Source organism: Pyrus communis, chromosome 5 (assembly GCF_963583255.1).
Source record: "Pyrus communis chromosome 5, drPyrComm1.1, whole genome shotgun sequence".
Taxonomy (NCBI): domain Eukaryota; kingdom Viridiplantae; phylum Streptophyta; class Magnoliopsida; order Rosales; family Rosaceae; genus Pyrus; species Pyrus communis.
Genome location: NC_084807.1, coordinates 26628239 through 26646487, shown reverse-complemented (window position 1 = coordinate 26646487; position 18249 = coordinate 26628239). Strand labels below are relative to the sequence as shown.

General features: G+C 36.0%; 3 protein-coding genes across 5 annotated transcripts; 1 reads left to right on the top strand and 2 right to left on the bottom strand.

The window, feature by feature from the left end:
• Window positions 1–3088: 3088 nt before the first annotated feature.
• On the bottom strand, window positions 3089–7597 carry LOC137733822 (DEAD-box ATP-dependent RNA helicase 7-like). The gene is made up of 14 exons (XM_068473019.1): window positions 6985–7597; window positions 6670–6804; window positions 6448–6588; window positions 6243–6354; window positions 5805–5875; window positions 5515–5669; window positions 5293–5404; window positions 5003–5104; window positions 4866–4926; window positions 4599–4767; window positions 4428–4524; window positions 4234–4328; window positions 3816–3949; window positions 3089–3663 (listed from the first exon to the last, which is right to left on the bottom strand). Exons 1-14 carry the CDS (start codon window positions 7447–7449, stop codon window positions 3455–3457), a joined length of 2058 nt encoding a protein of 685 aa, XP_068329120.1. The 5' UTR covers window positions 7450–7597; the 3' UTR covers window positions 3089–3454.
• Window positions 7598–8741: 1144 nt separating this feature from the next.
• Window positions 8742–10207, bottom strand: LOC137735134 (embryo-specific protein ATS3B-like). Its single transcript, XM_068474520.1, has 3 exons — window positions 9997–10207; window positions 9810–9917; window positions 8742–9264 (listed from the first exon to the last, which is right to left on the bottom strand). Exons 1-3 carry the CDS (start codon window positions 10183–10185, stop codon window positions 8941–8943), a joined length of 621 nt encoding a protein of 206 aa, XP_068330621.1. The 5' UTR covers window positions 10186–10207; the 3' UTR covers window positions 8742–8940.
• Window positions 10208–11733: 1526 nt separating this feature from the next.
• On the top strand, window positions 11734–17519 carry LOC137734643 (K(+) efflux antiporter 5-like). Of its 3 annotated transcripts, XM_068473895.1 has the most exons (20): window positions 11735–12182; window positions 12296–12339; window positions 12547–12614; window positions 12743–12827; window positions 12955–13016; window positions 13333–13408; window positions 13583–13657; window positions 14209–14280; window positions 14420–14503; window positions 14598–14666; window positions 14770–14847; window positions 14974–15062; window positions 15238–15334; window positions 15429–15482; window positions 15744–15839; window positions 16067–16255; window positions 16351–16428; window positions 16626–16670; window positions 16770–16865; window positions 17102–17519. In XM_068473895.1, exons 1-20 carry the CDS (start codon window positions 11960–11962, stop codon window positions 17144–17146), a joined length of 1725 nt encoding a protein of 574 aa, XP_068329996.1. In that variant the 5' UTR covers window positions 11735–11959; the 3' UTR covers window positions 17147–17519. The 3 variants fall into 3 exon arrangements, with proteins under 3 accessions (XP_068329994.1, XP_068329997.1, XP_068329996.1); XM_068473893.1 differs by having other exon boundaries at window positions 11734–12182; window positions 16770–17519; XM_068473896.1 differs by lacking the exons at window positions 12955–13016; window positions 13333–13408; window positions 13583–13657 and having other exon boundaries at window positions 11734–12182; window positions 16770–17519.
• Window positions 17520–18249: the final 730 nt, after the last annotated feature.

Genomic DNA, 18249 nt, shown 5'->3' with positions numbered 1-18249 from the left:
AAAAGCAGAACTTTCCCTCTGAAATTGATGAACACATCGTATTTCCAACGAAGGCCAGAAGAAGAGGATGAAGCAGCCATTAATCGATCGCACTTGATCAGCGATGATCGAGCAGCTAAGATTATGAGGAATGTAAGAGCAGAAATTCTCAATTGATCTACAAACTGGATCACCGGAAAATGGCCTGATCGATACCAAGTCAATAAGTCAGTGCAAAAGGGTAAAGGGAAAAAGGAAATTATGCTTGATGTGTTTTCACATCTTCTTCAAGGAAATTTCTGTGCGAAAGGGATGTGCACAATTTTGCTTTTTCGACCCAAGAAAATGCCAAGAAAGGGGTCACAGTAGAATGTTGAATCTACACTTGCCTACCTAATAGATTTTTTGTAAAGAAATATATACCGATCTCCCTATTCACATGAAGAGTGAGCTAGGGTGATCGAAAAATATTTCCGGTTAAATGTAAACATCTCATATGTGTGCTATATCTAATGGAATTGTGGGTGAAAACTGGGAGATTAATGATCGTTTGACTTCTAATCTGATGTCACGGTACTAACAGTACAACTCTAAAATCTTGTAGGTATATGCTTTTAGCTACAAAACTACTAGAACTTCACAAATTGCTCATGAAATAAAATATATTGACTAGATTTGAACTTGCATAATTTACGGTTTCGCTACATATCATTGTTTTGCTCGTGTTCTAAGGTTGAAACTAGATTTGAACATAAGAAGAAGCAAGGGAGGCTAATGAGTGGTATTTTAAAATGGTCAAATATCGAATTAATGGTCTTTGTAGTAATAAGGTATTCAGAAAATAATCCGTGGTAAAATAATTAGGATTCAAACCTTACCGTTAGCAAATTAATCAAAAAGTTAATTTTCCATCAAATATCAATTAGATGCAAGGATAAAAAATTAAGAAAATTAACAAAAAGTTCAAAAAAAACTTTTAATTCTAATGAAAAATGACAAATAAAGATGTAATAAATAATATCAGAAGAAAAAAAAGTTAAAATGTGATTTTTAATTAAAAATGAACATTATCAAGAATCTTTCGTTCAAATTCTTAAAAAATTTGGGTCCACGTGCCGAAGTCATTTGATAGCGTGCATTGCAACATTTGTTTATAATACAATATGATATAAATAGGTTGAAACGAAAAAGGACAAAGGAAATTTATGCTTTATGAGTTTTCACTTATTCTTCCTCGAAAATTCAGTGTGAAAGGAATCTTCATATTTTGCTTTTGACCAAGAAAATGCAGGTAAAGGGTCGTTTAGCTTTTGCGCGTGGGGACTGGGTGTAAGTAGTACGTTGAATCTACACTTGCCAATAAGTTCTGAATCCGGAGACTCTAGATTCTTTTTGTAAGAATTTTGACACAAACAGTATTTGATAAAAATTGATCGCACAATGTATGATAAATAGACATAATTTACGAATTCATGGGATCCTCAGAAAGAGGATCCGGAGAAGATTATGTTGGAATAACTTCTTAGTAAGGGTAAGATAGGGTGATTGGAAATATCCAGAAGTGTGAGGGTAATCGGAAATATCTGGAAGTGTAAGCATCTCACATATGAACCATATGCAATGACATTGTTAGCAAAAAATAAGAGATTAATAGGTGTTTGAATATAAAAAGCAGGTGAGGTTAATGAGTGGTATTTTCAAATGGTCAAATCGGTATTCAAAAAATATTCCGTGGTAAAATAATTAGAATTCAAACCTTACCATTAGCAAGATTAATCAAAAAGTTAATTTTCCATCAAATATCAGTTAAATGCAAGGATAAAAAATTTGGGTCCATGTGCTGAAGTCATTTGTTAGCGTGCATTGTAACGTTTGTTTATAATGCAATATGATATAAATAGGTTGAAACGATAAAGGACAAAGGACAATTATGCTTTATCAGTTTTCACTTATCCTTCCTGGAAAGTTCAGTGTGAAAGGAATCTGCATATTTTGCTCTTGAGCCAGGACCAAAATATGGGGTGAAGAAAATGCGAGGAAGGGATGGTTGAGTTAGCAGCTTTGCGTGTGGGGACTGCTGGGTCAAAGTCGTAGGTTGAATCTACATTTGCCTACCCAATAATTTCTGAATCCGGATACCCTCTGGATCTTTTTGTAAGAAATATGGAAATTCGTAAATTGCTTTCGTTTATTGTATATAATACGATTAAAAATTATTTTATTTAAAATTGAACACAAACAGTATATGAAGAAAACTAACTGCACGATTTATGATGAACAGACATGATTCATGAATTTCAGGAATTCATACAAATAGGATCCGAAAAGAATCTTGTTGGAATAACTTCTTAGTAAGGGTAAGATAGGGTGATTGGAAATATCTAGAAGCGTGAGGGTACTCGGAAATATCTCTAAATGTAAGCATCTCACATATGTACTATATGCAATGACATTGTTAGCGAAAAATAGGAGATTAATAGTTGTTTAGCTTCTAATTTGAAGTCACAGTAGTAATTGTATTACTCTGAAAATTTGTATGTATATGCTTTTAACTACAAAACTACTAGAACTTCACAAATTGCTTTTGAACTTAAAAAAAAATAATGACTAGATTTGAACTTGCACAATTTGACATTTTCCCTTGTATTCTAGTTCATATTCATGTAGTTTAGAAGATCACTTTGTCAGAATATCAACGTAACACCGAATAGTTATTAATATTATTGAAAAATACAACATAAAATGTCACGTCTCTTATTAATAATACGGTATTACATTGCACCATTTTCTTCCGTTGTCACGATATTACATTGCACACCATTTTCATCAGTTGGCCTCATACCCTTCACTGATCAACTCTCTCCTAAGCCTATACAGCTGTATTTAGATTCATTCTAAAAAGGCAACCATCCGATGATTGGTAGTAGTTCTACAGTTCTACGTTCAGCGCATACAAAAGCATAGAACACGAAATACAGGGTTTCAATTACATGTAGAGAATACAATTTTATAATGGCATTTATGCTCGCACTATTATATCAACGTTAATAAGAAAATTGTTATCAGCACTATAAAGTAAACGTACAGCACAAATAACATTAGAAGAAAAGAAAAACAAAACTGAACAAAATTGAACGATAAAATAGTGTTCTTACACTCCAAAAAAGTGTTCTTACACTATTAAGAGCATAAAAAAAATACTGAAAAAGAAAATTGAACAAAAATGAACGATAAAATAGAGAAGGGGGTTGACAGAATATGCTATACGCAGAAAAAATGATGTCGTTGTGACGAGCCAATCAAGGCCCTCAATCTACCGAATATTTTCTTCATTGTCAAAATATACTCCTGCCCCTCCACTCGGATCAACTGGCTTTTAGTACCACCGCCAGTTGAAACCATTGTGAATGCAACCTTTTGATATTATTTGTTGCTCACAACAGCTTACTTGAAAGGAGCCGGTTTATATTGCGCTTCACCATCTGTTGCCGCCACCTCTCCCACCACCACCACCACCAACACCACCGGATCGGTTGTTGGAATACCTATCATTTCGAAAACCTCCTCCACCTCCACGGCCAAACCTTCCACCACCGCCAAATCTTGTATTCCTTGATTCTTTTTCTTGTAAATCAGGCAGTGATTTCAACACCGTTATGCTCACATTAGCTGCATTTTCCTGACCTGCACCCCACATGATACGACCACAATAATCAGACTTCAAGACATCCATACAACAAAATGAATGACATCAGTTTCTGGTAGAATCTTAATAAACTATAGTGCTTGATGAGAATGTAACACATGATCGTATAGAGATATGAAAAGAAGAATACCAGCAAGAAACAAATCCAAATCTTCAGATGCCACATCAAAAACTGCACCATTTCCATCAGCTGTTAGTGCCATACCCTTCACTGACTCAACCTTCTCCTCGGGCAAGAATCTCCTCAAGACCCCAAAAGCAAAACTGAGACAAGGTTGGTGGAAATTATGGATCAAATATGATCAACAAATCAAAACGCTAACTCTTAAACAATAACACAAACTAAATCGATAGAAGATATAATTACGGATATCTATATTTAAACAGCTCATAATATCTTGGAATCACAAAGCACAATGTGACTCCTTCAGAACACAATCAATATTGTTCCCATTATTAGCTAGTGCTTGTATCCACATGTGAAAATAAAACCAAGAACATCAGACATATTGGTTTAGAACACATGGACACTAGTGATAATTGCTTACGACGGTGAATAAATGGGCTTTCCAGCCTCGAGAAGTACTGTGACATGGTCCTCCATAGAGCTAAGAAGTGATCTCTTCTTTATCTCAGTGTAGCCCTGCACACCATACAATAAGCAACTCATAACTGATAAACAAACATTTACATTAATTAATTTAAAGAACTCATCAAGTGGGAAAGAAACAGCAAATCTTACAGCAGCTTTAGCTAGTGCTTTAGCCAGTAGATCTACTGCAGATAGGCCAGAGGTGTTAAGTAGCTCCTCGGCAACAGACTTGAAAGCAGGAATTACACTGAAATGAAAATTGTATTAATATATGAAAATGATTGTATCAAAATGTAACAAGCATTGCACTGTCAAGCATACCCATCAGAAATTTTGGTTATCATTTCTGCTGCATCTTGACCTACTGCTTTAGCTATATCAAGTGGCTGAGGAGCAGAAATGTGTTCAAATTTCACCCCCGATTCCCTCTCGATTTTTGAAAAATTTGACCTTCTTGGATCATAAAGCATGACAGCAACTCCAGAATTTCCTGAAAATATGGACGCACCTCTAAGTACAACATAAAATCAAAGACATTGTTTAATAAAATACGCATAAACAAGAAATGCAACAGTTTTCAAGATTTACCTGCTCTCCCCGTGCGTCCAGATCGATGGATATAGTCTTCTACATCACGTGGGGGTTCACACTGAACCATAAACAATAAAAGTAAGTATACAGATTGACAAATATTACAAAGTTTACCCATATGCACACTGACAAACCTGGATAATTAATTGAACATCGTTGATATCCAGTCCACGCGCTGCCACATTTGTGGCGACTAATGTCAAAAACTTGCCAGACCTGAAACCAGCAAGTGTGACCTGAAAACACAAAACAGGAAGGGAAACAAAAAACTCTGCCATTAGAAAAACAAATTAGCTTTTTAAAAAAGAAATATCTCTATGAAAGGAAAAGAGCCTGAAATATCATGTTTCAGTACAGTTGTACAAGGGGAGAGGAGGAGGATTTTTTGAGGGGGGGGTTGGTGTTGCATAGTCAAACAACTTACCTCACGTTGGCCCTGCTGTATGTCCCCATGCAAAGCTCGGGCTCCAGGCAACGCCTCAGCAAGTCCAGAAGCAGCTTCCTTTGTCTCGGTGAAAATAATTGTGCGTCCTCCACTGAGTCGGAAACAAACATGTCAAGTACATGAAAAATGACTCCCAGATAAATTATACCCAAAAGTAAAAATAGAAAGCATACGGTAGTTGTTGACTAAAAAACAACCAACCTGCTATAACAACGTATGATATCAGGAATAAGTTGCGACCTTGCTGAACTGGAGCAAGGAAGAACAATATGCCTAACATTGGTGCTGGCCTTCATTTTTTCATTACCAACAAGATCTACAGTTTTCTTATCTGGTTTGAGAAACCTAGAAGAAATCTGGGAAAAAGAACAAGAAAATTTCATTCATGTGTCGAGAATGGTTGGAAAGGTATAACATTGCAATATAATCCATTTATGTTTGACTGAAATCAGAAGAACATCCAAATTCAAGATCTCAGCTAGGATACTTACGCCTTTCACCCAACTCGGCAAGGTTGCACTAAAAAGTAGCGTTTGAACTTTACTTACATCCTTCACCTTGCCTTAGAAACCAAAGAATAGAAGTTAAAAAGAAGTTGTACGTACACACAACATAACCCTTCAGAAATGTAACCAGCAACAGACAGAAATTTTGCACAATTAAAGTACCATTGCAAAAAATTTAAAACTACAGTTACCCCTGTCAACCAAAGATGCATTGAAAGCGTAATAAAAGAATAACATTGATCTGACAGGAGTCAAATAGCAAGAGAATTTTTTGAAAACACAAAGATAAAATGATTCCAAGCTTCAGATGGACATTAGTAACCACAAACATGGATACAAAATACCTTATAGAAGTTATGCAGAAATAGGCAAACATGGTACGGACTGCGGAAAACAGATGTTGGGATTACCAAAAAGACATACCTAGAATAAGTTCAACATCATCAACAAAGCCCATCCTCAGCATTTCATCAGCTTCGTCAAGGATCCTAACTTTCAAGGTACTCAAGTCGATATTGCCCCTCTCTATATGATCCTACATATTTTCAAAAAATTATTTTAGCATCGTAAGTATATTGCATAATACCAAACTGACAAGAACTCAGCTATAATGAGAAATTGTCAATACCTTTATACGGCCAGGCGTTCCAATAACAACATCCACCCCTCTCCTTAACTTACTTTCTTGAGCCCCGTAAGGAGATCCACCATACACACAACATGCTGCTAGCCCCACAGCACCACCGTAAGCTTCAAAATCGGCGAAAACCTAAATGAACAAAAAATTGTCAAGTGGATACTCTAAAAGCCAAACCAGTGCAAGCATAAGGTCCAGGGCAAATAAACTTACCTGTTTGGCAAGTTCCCGAGTGGGTAAAAGCACGATAACAGTTGGAGGCCTACCATAACCAGTCTTTCTAAATGCTTTTGCAGGCCCATTTGTTAAGGACTCTAAAACAGGCAACACAAAAGCTAGAGTTTTACCCTGCAATATTGCAAAACAACGAGCATGCAATTCAGAAACTGAACAAAATCACATCAATACGCTAAATATTCCAATCCAATTCAACAAACCAAAAAAACAAAGAGTAAAAATTTGTGATTTTTGGTAAAAATTCGGGATTTCTGAGTAAAAATTTGTGCTTCTTAAGTAAATTAAATTTACCTGTCCAGTTCGAGCCCGACCGACCAAATCCAAACCATCCAAAATGGTATCGAATGTCATGGCCTGAATAGGAAACAAGGATTCGATCCCATTCTCCTTCAATTTGGCCCTCAACGGCGCCGAAATCCGAAACTTCAACACCGCATTAGGATCCTCTTTGGACTTCTCCTCCTCCTCCTCCGGCTCCTCCACCTTCGCCTTCTTCGACTTCTTCTTGCTCTTCTCTTCGCTCTTCGGCAGCTTCACATTCACGGGCTCGCCCATCTCGGAGCTCGTCTCGCTCCTGTCCTCGTCATCGGAAGCCTTCCGCTTTTTGTGCTTGGACTCCTTCTTCGACTTCTTCTCAGTGGTCGGCGAGTCGGCGGCGTCGTCTAGGGTTTCGCTTTTCAATTTCTTCTTCTTCTCCTTCTTATCCTTCGGAGTGGTTCCCGCGAGAAGATAATCGGATACGTCCATCGAAGGCATGGTTTTCTAGAGAAAGAAAGCGTGCGTGTACGTCTGTGAATTTAGAGAGAGAAAGAGACGGAGAGCGCGGCGGAGAGAGAGGGATTTCTGGTTTTCTCCTGCTACAAAAAGGTGTGGCAGTGATTTGCGTTTAGCAGGAGAAAGAGAGGAGAAACGGAATTAGGGTTTTGCGCATTTTATGGTTTTAGCAGTGGAGGGTTCTTGAGCGGTTGGATCGTGGACCGCGACGAATTTTGGTTTTGAGCCGTCGGATTTCGGTCCGTTTGAAAATATCTAACGTACCTTGCCAACGACTCCACGCACGCAAATAAAACGCAGCACCCGAGCAAGACGTCGTTTGCTGCCGGCCCAAGGCCCAAAAGATAACCAAATGCCAAACCCCACTAGGAAAAATGGTTTGACGGACAATTTGGATTTTGGTTCGATTTTTCTTAAATTAAATTACATATCAATAAAATTTTCTTTGTCAATAAAAAAACGATGAAAAAATTATTTAGTTTACTATCACAATAAAAAAGTATGAGCAGTTACATAAATTCACAAAACAAATTTTTGTTGTATTTGTTTAAGCATCACCTACATGTGATTTTAACATTTCTAATTTTAAATTTTTTTTATAAAATAAATAAAAAATAAACCTCCCTCCCTCCTCCCTTCTCTCTCACTCTATATCTCTCTCCAATTTTAAAAACAAAAATAAATTTCCGAACCGATAATACCAAAATTTTTGGGATCCACACCGAGCCAATCTCGATCTTTTCAGTATGAGAATCGAAATTATATATTTAATGGTTCGAGAATACCGAACCGAACCGAAAATATATATATATATATATATGTATTTATTTATTTTGGTTGCATGCATGTTGAATGTTGAATTTAAGTAGTTTAATAGTAGACTATATTAGAAATAGAAGTATGAAATTAAGTAGTTTAGAACTTTGGAACATCAATTTAACTTGATATTAATGAATTGGCATTTCAATTGATATGAGGTAAAAAGCTTAACTTTCAATTCATATGAAATTGGGGAACAAAATTTTAGCCTACAACCAAAAAAATCTCAAATTTCAACCCAAAAACCCAAAAGCCCAAAATGGAAAATCCAATCCTGATCTATCTCGAAATACCAAAAACATTTTGAGATTCCGAAAATAGGATTGGTCTCTAAATTCCCGTCTCGAAAATTTTCAGTTTGAGATTCAAGATCTCATTTTCGGTTTAGGAACAACCCTTATCCAATTCAATCCACCAAGAGACAGTCGCACGTGAATTAACTCTCCCTCAACGTCTAAAAAATACACCGAGGATAATCATCGGCACTGATTAAAATTTGACTTCGTCACCGAGTAATCTACTAACAAGGGGATTCATATATCGCCCAATCCACAAGTACAAAGTGTTTATACTTATTTTTCTTCTAAAATACTGATATACGAATAAAACTAAGCAAAATGTAAGAGGCTATGATCATAGTGGCAAATGCAAGATTTACAATATAAGAAAACCAATAAGCCCGGCTATGGCAAACATAGGCCATCTCTGAGCAGATTTCTGGGCGGAAGAGGGGGCGGCGTTGCACCAGTTAAACCCGTACCAAAGATCTTTGGGAATGAAGGTATTGTAGGTAAATGTAACTGCCCTGGAATTGTGACCATAGATTTTCACATACTCAGGCTTCCAACCATCCGGTCCGGTTCTGTAGAGGTACAAGTAGCAGATTTGGTATGCACAGGGGCCGTATATATCGAATGTGTCTGTAGAACACAGTTCAAATGTTCTCGAAGATGGATCATCCAGTCGCGGAGCATAAATCTGACCAAGAAAAAGGATCCTTATAAGTTGTATGTGCAACCATCTAACACGATAACTCATATTCGTTCACACTAAGTTGATTCTAAACAGTTTAGATAAACAAGCAACCAAATATAACATCCGAATACATTGGTTTTGCATTCAACATACCAAACTCACAACTTTGAAAAAGTGCAATTTGCAATATGCTTTTAGCCAAAATGGTATGTTATCGTAACTCTTCATTTTAGTCCCTAAAATTTAAAATTGATACAAGTGTTCTCTGAGATTATCAACCGTCAATTATTATGATCATTACGTGAAAAATATCTGTGAACAAACCACCAGTTTCAGAGGAGGAATTGATTTGACAAAAATAGATTTCTCGCACAAGGGCCAAAATAATTTACGGTAGACAAATTTGATTTCAATTTCAATTCTTCTTATTTCTTTGAAAACCCATGATCGAAGATTAATTTCTATACACAATCATATCACATGATTAAGATCTTAACGCTGTTTTATGATAAATCAACATGAAAAACTGAGTAGGTAGAAGAACAAACCTGATTTCCATAAGCATCCCCATAGGAGATACTGATCTGATCCCTCGTGTACCTCGTCGAGGAGCAGCTCGTAGTTATAATCGCCGTATAAGAACAAGTCCCCGCGTTCTTTAAAACCATAAACATCAAAATTATCAACAAAAATTCGTAAAAATAAAAAGAAATAAGCTTTGCAAATCGCTGTTACCGGGATTTTGCTGACGTTGAAGTCCTTGGCGGCGGCTTCCGGCCGTATGATGCTTAGCTTGGCTTGTGAGAGCGTAAAAAGAAAGCAAACTTGGAGAAGAAGAAAGAGTGCTCCGAACATGTTTGATGATTTGCCGCAGATAGAATGCGACGACGACTTGCGGGATGCGGAGGAGTCAAAGAAAAGCATCCGTCAGGGGATGGAAGATGATATCTTGTGGAGACCGAATGTTCGGTTGATAGAGTAGTCATTTATGTCCGTCAAGACACGCAAGGGCAAATCCGTCTTTCAAAAATATTTGACATGTTTATGGCATTTTAAATAAAATGATCTATGAGGCTGACATAATTCTTCATTTTGTTCAGCGAGACTTGAAATTGATATGAGTGATGCGTTTGTCCATCACCAATCATTTCAATTTTTTGGTAAAAATCTCAGTCAAGTAAGAACCAAAACTAAAATAATACCCTTAATTTAATAAACAAAATGCGAAAATGATTTGACAAAATATAAGGGTATTTTTTGTTATTTTGATCTTATTCAACGAGATTTTTGACGGAATGAACAAAATAATTGATGGTGAACAAGTTTAAAACCATTTCTATTTATCTTAAATCTAAAGAACCAAAATAAGAAATTATATCAATTTCATGTACTCTAGCTAAAAAAATTCCATATTTTTTTAGTTCATCGGGAAAAAAAATTTCTTTTTGTAGTAAAAACAAATTATACCGATAAATACTTGGAAGATAATTGTAAAGTGTGCCGTGTGGATTACAAAAATTGGATGCAAACAATTAGTACTAGATATAAACACTCTTAATCATTCACATTTCACCTTCCTCCTGAACCCAAATTTCTAAGTTATTTTGTTGCATTGATGAAAATTGAGATTTGACAATGTGTGACTTCTTCGATACACCAACATACGAGTATTAAAATCATTTTAATTCATGAGACGACGTAAAAGATCTGTATAGATGTGAGCATCTTTAAACAATAAAGTCGTAAATTAAAAAGTCAAAGTATTTATTAAACAAAATACTTATATATTAATCCATAAGATTTTTTATACAACATATTATATAATTCCTCAAAGTGCTTTCATATTGTATAACAACTTCATTACTAATACTATCAAATATCTCTTTCTCTAAAAAAAAATAAAAAATAAAAAACATGTTATCATTCATTTATTAATTTTCCATCCTATTTCTCAATTGCTTCTTTTCATAATCGAAAATGCTCTTTCAACGTTGACAACAACAACTAAAAAATTTAATGCTAATATCATAACTTCATAAGTAAGTAAATTAGTAATACACCGTACTAAAATCACAAGTTTGCACATTCTTTTCAACAAAAAAGTAAGTGGAAACATCCGCCCCATGGGCTCAGGGTGGCTTTTGTCCTTGTACACGGTGTCTTGCACTTATTTATCTTTACAACTAGGAAAGTAAAAATCAACATCAACAAATCAAAATACACACGTGAGCATTACAAAACCACATACAAATGACACACAATTTCATAAAACATTTGCAAATATTACACGAATACAATATGAACACGAAAAACATGAATGCAGAGTAAACGGAAAAATGTGCATCTATTTTCCTACACCTTGTCATTTAAAAAAAAAAAAAAAAAAAAAACAATCGATTTTCCAGAAGAAAACAAAAATTAAAATTGAAAAACGCAAAGTATATATTTTCAGGTGTGCGATCCCGCCCTCAACGACTGAAAAAATCCCAATTAACAACCACACTGACTTTAAACCAAGTCGCTTTTCTTCCTCTTTCGCAATATCAGATAAAGCTTTCGTCTTCCAATTCAGTTCAATTCAATTCCTCACTACCCCTATTCCTCTCTCCCTCTGAAAATTTCCAAATTCCCGTTCCAGAAATCTAGAGAGAGAGAGAGAGAGAGAGATTGGATTGGTGTAGCTTTTCTTCCACATTTGATGGCGAAGAGAAGACGATGCGTGTTTGGATTCTGCTATTCTCTTTTGACGATTTTGGTTTACGCAAGGGTTTCGTTTTCCGCGAGATCTGATAAGGAAGTCAGGGAGAGGTTCTACGGCAACATGATGAACTCCTCCGCGCCGGTTTCCGGCGACGGCACCATTGCCAAAATGTTCGATCGCGTCCTCGAGAAGGAGTTCTCCGAGAATGATCAGCCTGAAGGTTTAGCTCCTTTGCCATTTTTGTTAACTTGCATTTTGCATTTTATAGTTAATTTCTCGTTTATTGTCTTAATTGTAGTTAGTTAACATTTTTTCACCTTCAACTTTGTGTAGGATCTGATGGGGCCAGCTTTAACAGCAGTGTGGCCGATCAACAAGTAGGTTTTTGTTACTCTTCTGATTTTTCATGTACCGAAATGTGATACTTTTCGGTTATTTTTAGGCCAAAACAATTCTGTAGTGAAGCATTTATCTGCTCGAGGTTGAAATGCAAAATTAATCTGTGATTGTATTTACTGTCTCATTTTTAAAACCCTTCGTTTATTTATACCGAAACAATTATGTGTTGTGATTATGTTTTGCAGGCTGTACTAGAGACTGTGGCAAAAATCACTCACGAGAAGGGCAAGAAAAATGATACACAAGTGGGAAAGTATGTGAATGTTAGGATAGTCTTTTGATCCTAATATGGTTGTGCTGTGACAAGATATTAAATTCGTAGCGGAATAAGATGCGATCTTGGATATGGTAATAATAGATTCCCCTTTTTTTGGTTGTCAGCGGCACGAAGCCTTATGATTTTGAAGGTGTTTTTTCATTGGAGAATGAAGATTCTGAAGAAACAACAACCTTGATTGACAAAAAGGTACTTTGGAAAGCTATTAGTAATGAATATTTGAAGTTTACAACTCTGGCAGGGATTCCCGCTTGTAATTATAATTGATTTTAGCTATACTTTAGCCCTATTAACTTTTTTCACTTGTTTATGATAGGATAATGTGTTTGTGATGTCAAACAAGAAATCTAAATATCCAGTACTTCAAGTAGATTTAAGGTATCTTTACACATCCCTTTCCTGACTGACATGAATAAATTGGGGTCCCATTTGGTTCTTGACTCAAACATGAGTTTCTCAAATGTTTGTGGAAGTCACAAACTTTTTAAGTCTTTGGTGGTTTTTAATTGATAATGGATCTCGAATTCCTATAAAACAGTATGGTTTCTCTCAAAGAGCCGTAAGGCTTTTCTTCGTTTGAAAGCTAAAGATAGTCCACACATATGCCCTATGAACAGTTAATTGCAGTTTCCGAGTTTTTATTTGTCTTCTTGATGCATATATTACCGATGGGTAACACTTGATATTTTGGCAGATTAATTTCTGATCTGGTGGTTATCATAGTATCTGCTGCCATTGGTGGAATTCTGTTTTCTTGTTTGGGACAACCGGTTTGTCTTTAAATCCTAGCCACTCTTTTCATATTTTATTCATCATCTCTAGCTTAATGTTCCTTTATAGTTCTTAGTTCATGATCTATATGATCCAACTCTATAAAATTTTCAGCATAGTGATTTAAATGATGCGATTCAGGTTTTCTGATCTAATTTGTATGCATATGATAGGTTATTGTCGGATACCTGCTTGCTGGTTCTCTCATTGGACCAGGGGGTCTTACATTCATCAGTGAAATGGTGCAGGTACGTTGTTGATTATGATCAGTTAAAAGTTTTATGTTTTCTTCAGAGTCCGGTTTCAATATAGTTTTTCCTCATCTACTTTGTTCAAACTTTCATTCATTCTCATCTCCATTTAAATTGGCCTTTATGAACTATTACTTATCAGCAGTATCTGTTATTCAGCAACACTATATTAATGCCCTCTTGCCTCTGTTTTGAAGACTGGATAATTTTATTCTTAAAAGAAAACCCTATTGTCCTGTAAATGCTTTCAATATGCATTGGAGTATCAGTAGAAGGATTCAAAATTCAAAATTGGTAAAACTTAGGATGTCAAAAGTGTCAAAAGATTGCTCCTTATTTAGATTTCTTCAGAATTTAATGCTGTTTATCCATATCAGATTGTCAATTCTCCTAATAAAAGAATAATAGTAGAAAACTAGCATTAGTCACTTGTTTTCCTGGAGATCCATGTTTAACTATTTGGTGTTGTTCAACCATTTACATCCGAGCTGTGGTATCAGTTCTCTTCTATATGTAATATTGTTTAATTCCTTTTTCTTTCATTACAGGTTGAAACTGTTGCACAGTTTGGTGTTGTATTTCTTCTTTTTGCTCTAGGTTTGGAGTTTTCTTTGGCTAAGGTATGTTAGACTTGGGAAGTTTAAGTTTACTGTCTGTTATGCTGTAAAATTATGAAGGTTTCTGTTTGATGTCCTGAGGGAGGGAGAGGATGAAACTTGCCTTTGTTTACGGAAGCCATTTAATTTGTCGGTGGTGCAGTTAAAAGCTGTGGGCCCTGTAGCTGTTCTTGGAGGCCTTCTTCAAATAATGACATTTATGCTCTTGTGTGCCATAACTGCTGTGGTATGGTGTTTAATCTTGCTAACTGTATTTTCTTACAAGTAACTAGTTAACATGTCAAAATGAACACCAAGCTTGCCCTTTTCTTATTTTTCAGTTATGTGGAGCAAAGCTGTCTGAGGGAATTTTTGTCGGTTCCTTCCTGTCAATGTCCTCAACAGCGGTGGTAGGTTTTCTAACCCTTAGTAATATGATGCCACTTTACTTCCTAGGTTGCTTGTTTCTGAATCTCAACTGCACTTCATTCATCTCTCATTTCCTTTTACCAGGTGGTGAAATTTCTTGCAGAAAGGAATAGTAATAGTGCTCTTCACGGTCAAGTAACAATTGGAACGCTCATTTTCCAGGTAGGTTTTGAAGTCTGAAAACTTAGATGGTATGTTTATTGATAACTGATGGACCTTTTACGTTATAACCCTGGTTTCTAAATCTCTGATGCATATCCATACACCCCTTCATGTGGCTTATTTCAGGACTGTGCTGTTGGTTTACTGTTTGCTTTGCTCCCAGTTTTGGGTGGTCATAGCGGCCTTTTCCAAGGAATGGTATCAGTAGGGAAGCTGTAAGTCTGCTTCTGCAGCTTTTATGGCATATTTCTTTTTTCCTTTTATTCTTTCTGTTCTGAAAATTTCTTTTGCTTTGCTGCCATAATAAAAATGAGGTCATTTTATCTTTTTTTTTTTTTTTTTTTAAGTGGTTATTTTGTAGTCCAACATCCTAGTTTGTTGCTACTTCAGGTTTCTGGTGCTGTCACTATATCTTGGTGCTGCGTCAGTATTCTGTTGGTCATTTGTTCCTCGCTTTCTGAAACTGATGATGCAGTTGTCCTCTCAAGTAAGTTTTGTTGGTCTAGTAGAGTAAGATAGTTAGCTTTCTGTCTTGACTTTAATAACTTCATTGGCTCATTTATAATCTTATGGTGAATCAGACAAATGAGCTTTATCAGCTTGCTGTTGTCGCTTTCTGCTTATTATCTGCTTGGGTAAGTGGAAATATTTATTTTTCAAGTTTCTCAAATCAAGGGTTAATACTGTTCAAAAAGCTAATGGCCTCCAAATTTAGCTTTCCTGCTCAATCTGCATGCTTTTAAGTGCTGTTCTGACTTCAGTTGTTGCGCAACTTGAATTTCCAGAATTTCTGGTTACACAATAACAGTAACACAGTTCTAATGCAGGGATCTTTCTACATATTTGTAATTCTCAATGCTATTTTAATTCTAGTGAATCTCTTGTAACCTTTGCAGTGCAGTGATAAGTTGGGCCTTAGCCTTGAGTTGGGTTCATTTGTGGCTGGAGTTATGATATCAACCACTGACCTTGCACAACATACCTTAGACCAGGTACTCTTCTGGATTTCTACTAGTTACGTATTACGTAATCTGTTGCAGTCGTTTTTATTTGTATACCTTCGTTTTCCCCCACTTGTACTTAAGAAGTAATGGTGTTGGATTCTTTTGGGGCGTCTTTAACTACGTGTTTGATAAGCCTAGTAGCTTGGAAAAAATGTGTAGCCTTCACACTATGATTCATGTGTAATGCTTTTATTTGATATTTTTGTACATTGCAGGTGGAACCAATTCGTAACCTATTTGCAGCTCTCTTCCTTTCAAGTATTGGAATGCTCATACATGTACATTTCTTGTGGAGCCACGTCGACATACTGCTAGCATCTGTTATTCTAGTTATAGTTGTAAAGACTGCTGTTGCTACTATTGTTACTAAGGCCTTTGGATATAGCTTTAGGACGTCATTTGTGGTAAGTGGATTTATAAGATTCGAGTCGTATCTTATTTGTTGCAGATAAACTAATTTGTAGTTTCCCAATTATTTAACCTCGATTATTTTTTATAGGTTGGAGTCTCACTTGCTCAAATTGGAGAATTTGCTTTTGTCCTCTTAAGTCGGGCCTCAAATCTTAAACTTGTTGAGGTAACTTATCTCTCTTATGGTTAGTGTGAATTTCTTCACCTGGATTCAGTTTTGAATTCCAGCGGTTAGGGTCCTGATTCCTGAATGAAAGAAATCACGTCTTGCAGTCAATTTGGGTTCACAAAATAGAATCTACGTATTTTCCTCGATTTCATGTTGATTTTCTTATCATTGTCTTTTCAAACTATCTTTTACAGGGGAAAATGTACCTGCTTCTTCTTGGAACAACAGCGCTTAGCCTGGTAATTTTATTTTGATGTTACCTTTTGTGGAGAACGAGTCCAATAATTTTATCTCTCGTGCACTCTGTCAAAAACTTACCCTAGTAAATGATGTTACAGGTTACAACTCCTCTCTTGTTTAAGTTGACTCCCGCCATAACGAACCTAGGAGTTCTTATGCACTGGTTTCCTTCCGAGGGTACTCCATATAACGAGGTCTCTCTTTCCCCCTCTTTGAAGCACATGCATGCATACTTGCAAGCTAGTTATACATACGAAGTTTGAACTGTACAGTAGGCATTGCTCGTGGCTCCTCTCATCTCTCTTTTAAAATGCATATCCGTGCAGCGGGATGGATTTGCATTCAGCAGTTACTTAAAACTGTAATTTGCCTCTGAAAGCTATCCACAGTTCAAGTCTTGGCTTATTTCCTGTTTCCTCCGCTTTTACAGGAGAAAGCTTCAATGATCGACGCACAGCACAACCGCATATTGTGATCTCCTTCCCATGTCTATCTACTATGCGATCACAATTCATATCATGTTACGAATTCAGCAGTGTATGATTTGTGAATATCCGGTGTTCAGCTCGCTGCCAAGTCCATCGTTGTAGATGTTGCAGATGACACTTCAAGATGTCCGGTTCCAGCTTCAAGAACTATCGTGTACAGAACATATCATTTTTGTAATTTTTTGAGGATTTTGTAAATAGGAATGTTTATGTAGGGCTCCTCTTCAAGTGTGCATGCTAGTCTATTTGGAGAAAAAGTTGCTGCAAATACTAGAGATCGTTAGGAAACTGTATCGTACCAAAAATGGACTTCCGGAATTATTTTTTGAAGAAATACTACCAACTGAAACATTTTTTTTTTATCTTATTAAATTGATGCTTCTTTTGTCAATCCTACTGCTAAAAGCTAACATAGCTCATAACCAGTGTTTAAAATATTTAAAAAATTATTGATATTTTTGTCAAATATCCGAAAAATTAAGTATCGACGACATTGTTGATATTTTTGTCAAATATCTGAAAAATTAAGCATTGATATGGAAAGGGGATGAAATGAAAACTTCATCATATATCAATGAGATGTAAGAAAATCAATGAATATTGATGATATTTACTGATTCACTATAGAAAATTTTGTTGGAATCCATTGCAAATTTCAAACCTTTTTTTGAGAATTTTTTGAGAATTTTTTTCTCTAATTGACTAAACCTGAATAAGTTGATATAATTAATCCATTGCAAATTTTCATAATTTCATTCAAATACAACCGATATAAATATTGATATTTTTATAAATTTGTATCTCGATATTTCCACCTATATCATTATTTTATAAAACATTAAAATTTGCGAGGTCAAATCATATATGAAAATCATAAGTTTCTGAACTAAAATCTCAACCAATCTAAAGTTTCTAAACTGCAGTAAGGAGAAAACGAACCGGGGAATATCGAAGCAGTTTCGCTTCAACAGCTCTGGCCCATGTGACTGTAGCCCAAATCAATTGGGCCGATGGACTTCTGAGTCCGATGGAAAAGTAAAAGAACCACCAAGCAGGCGTACTCTCTAGAATAAAGGAGGGTGGGAGTAAT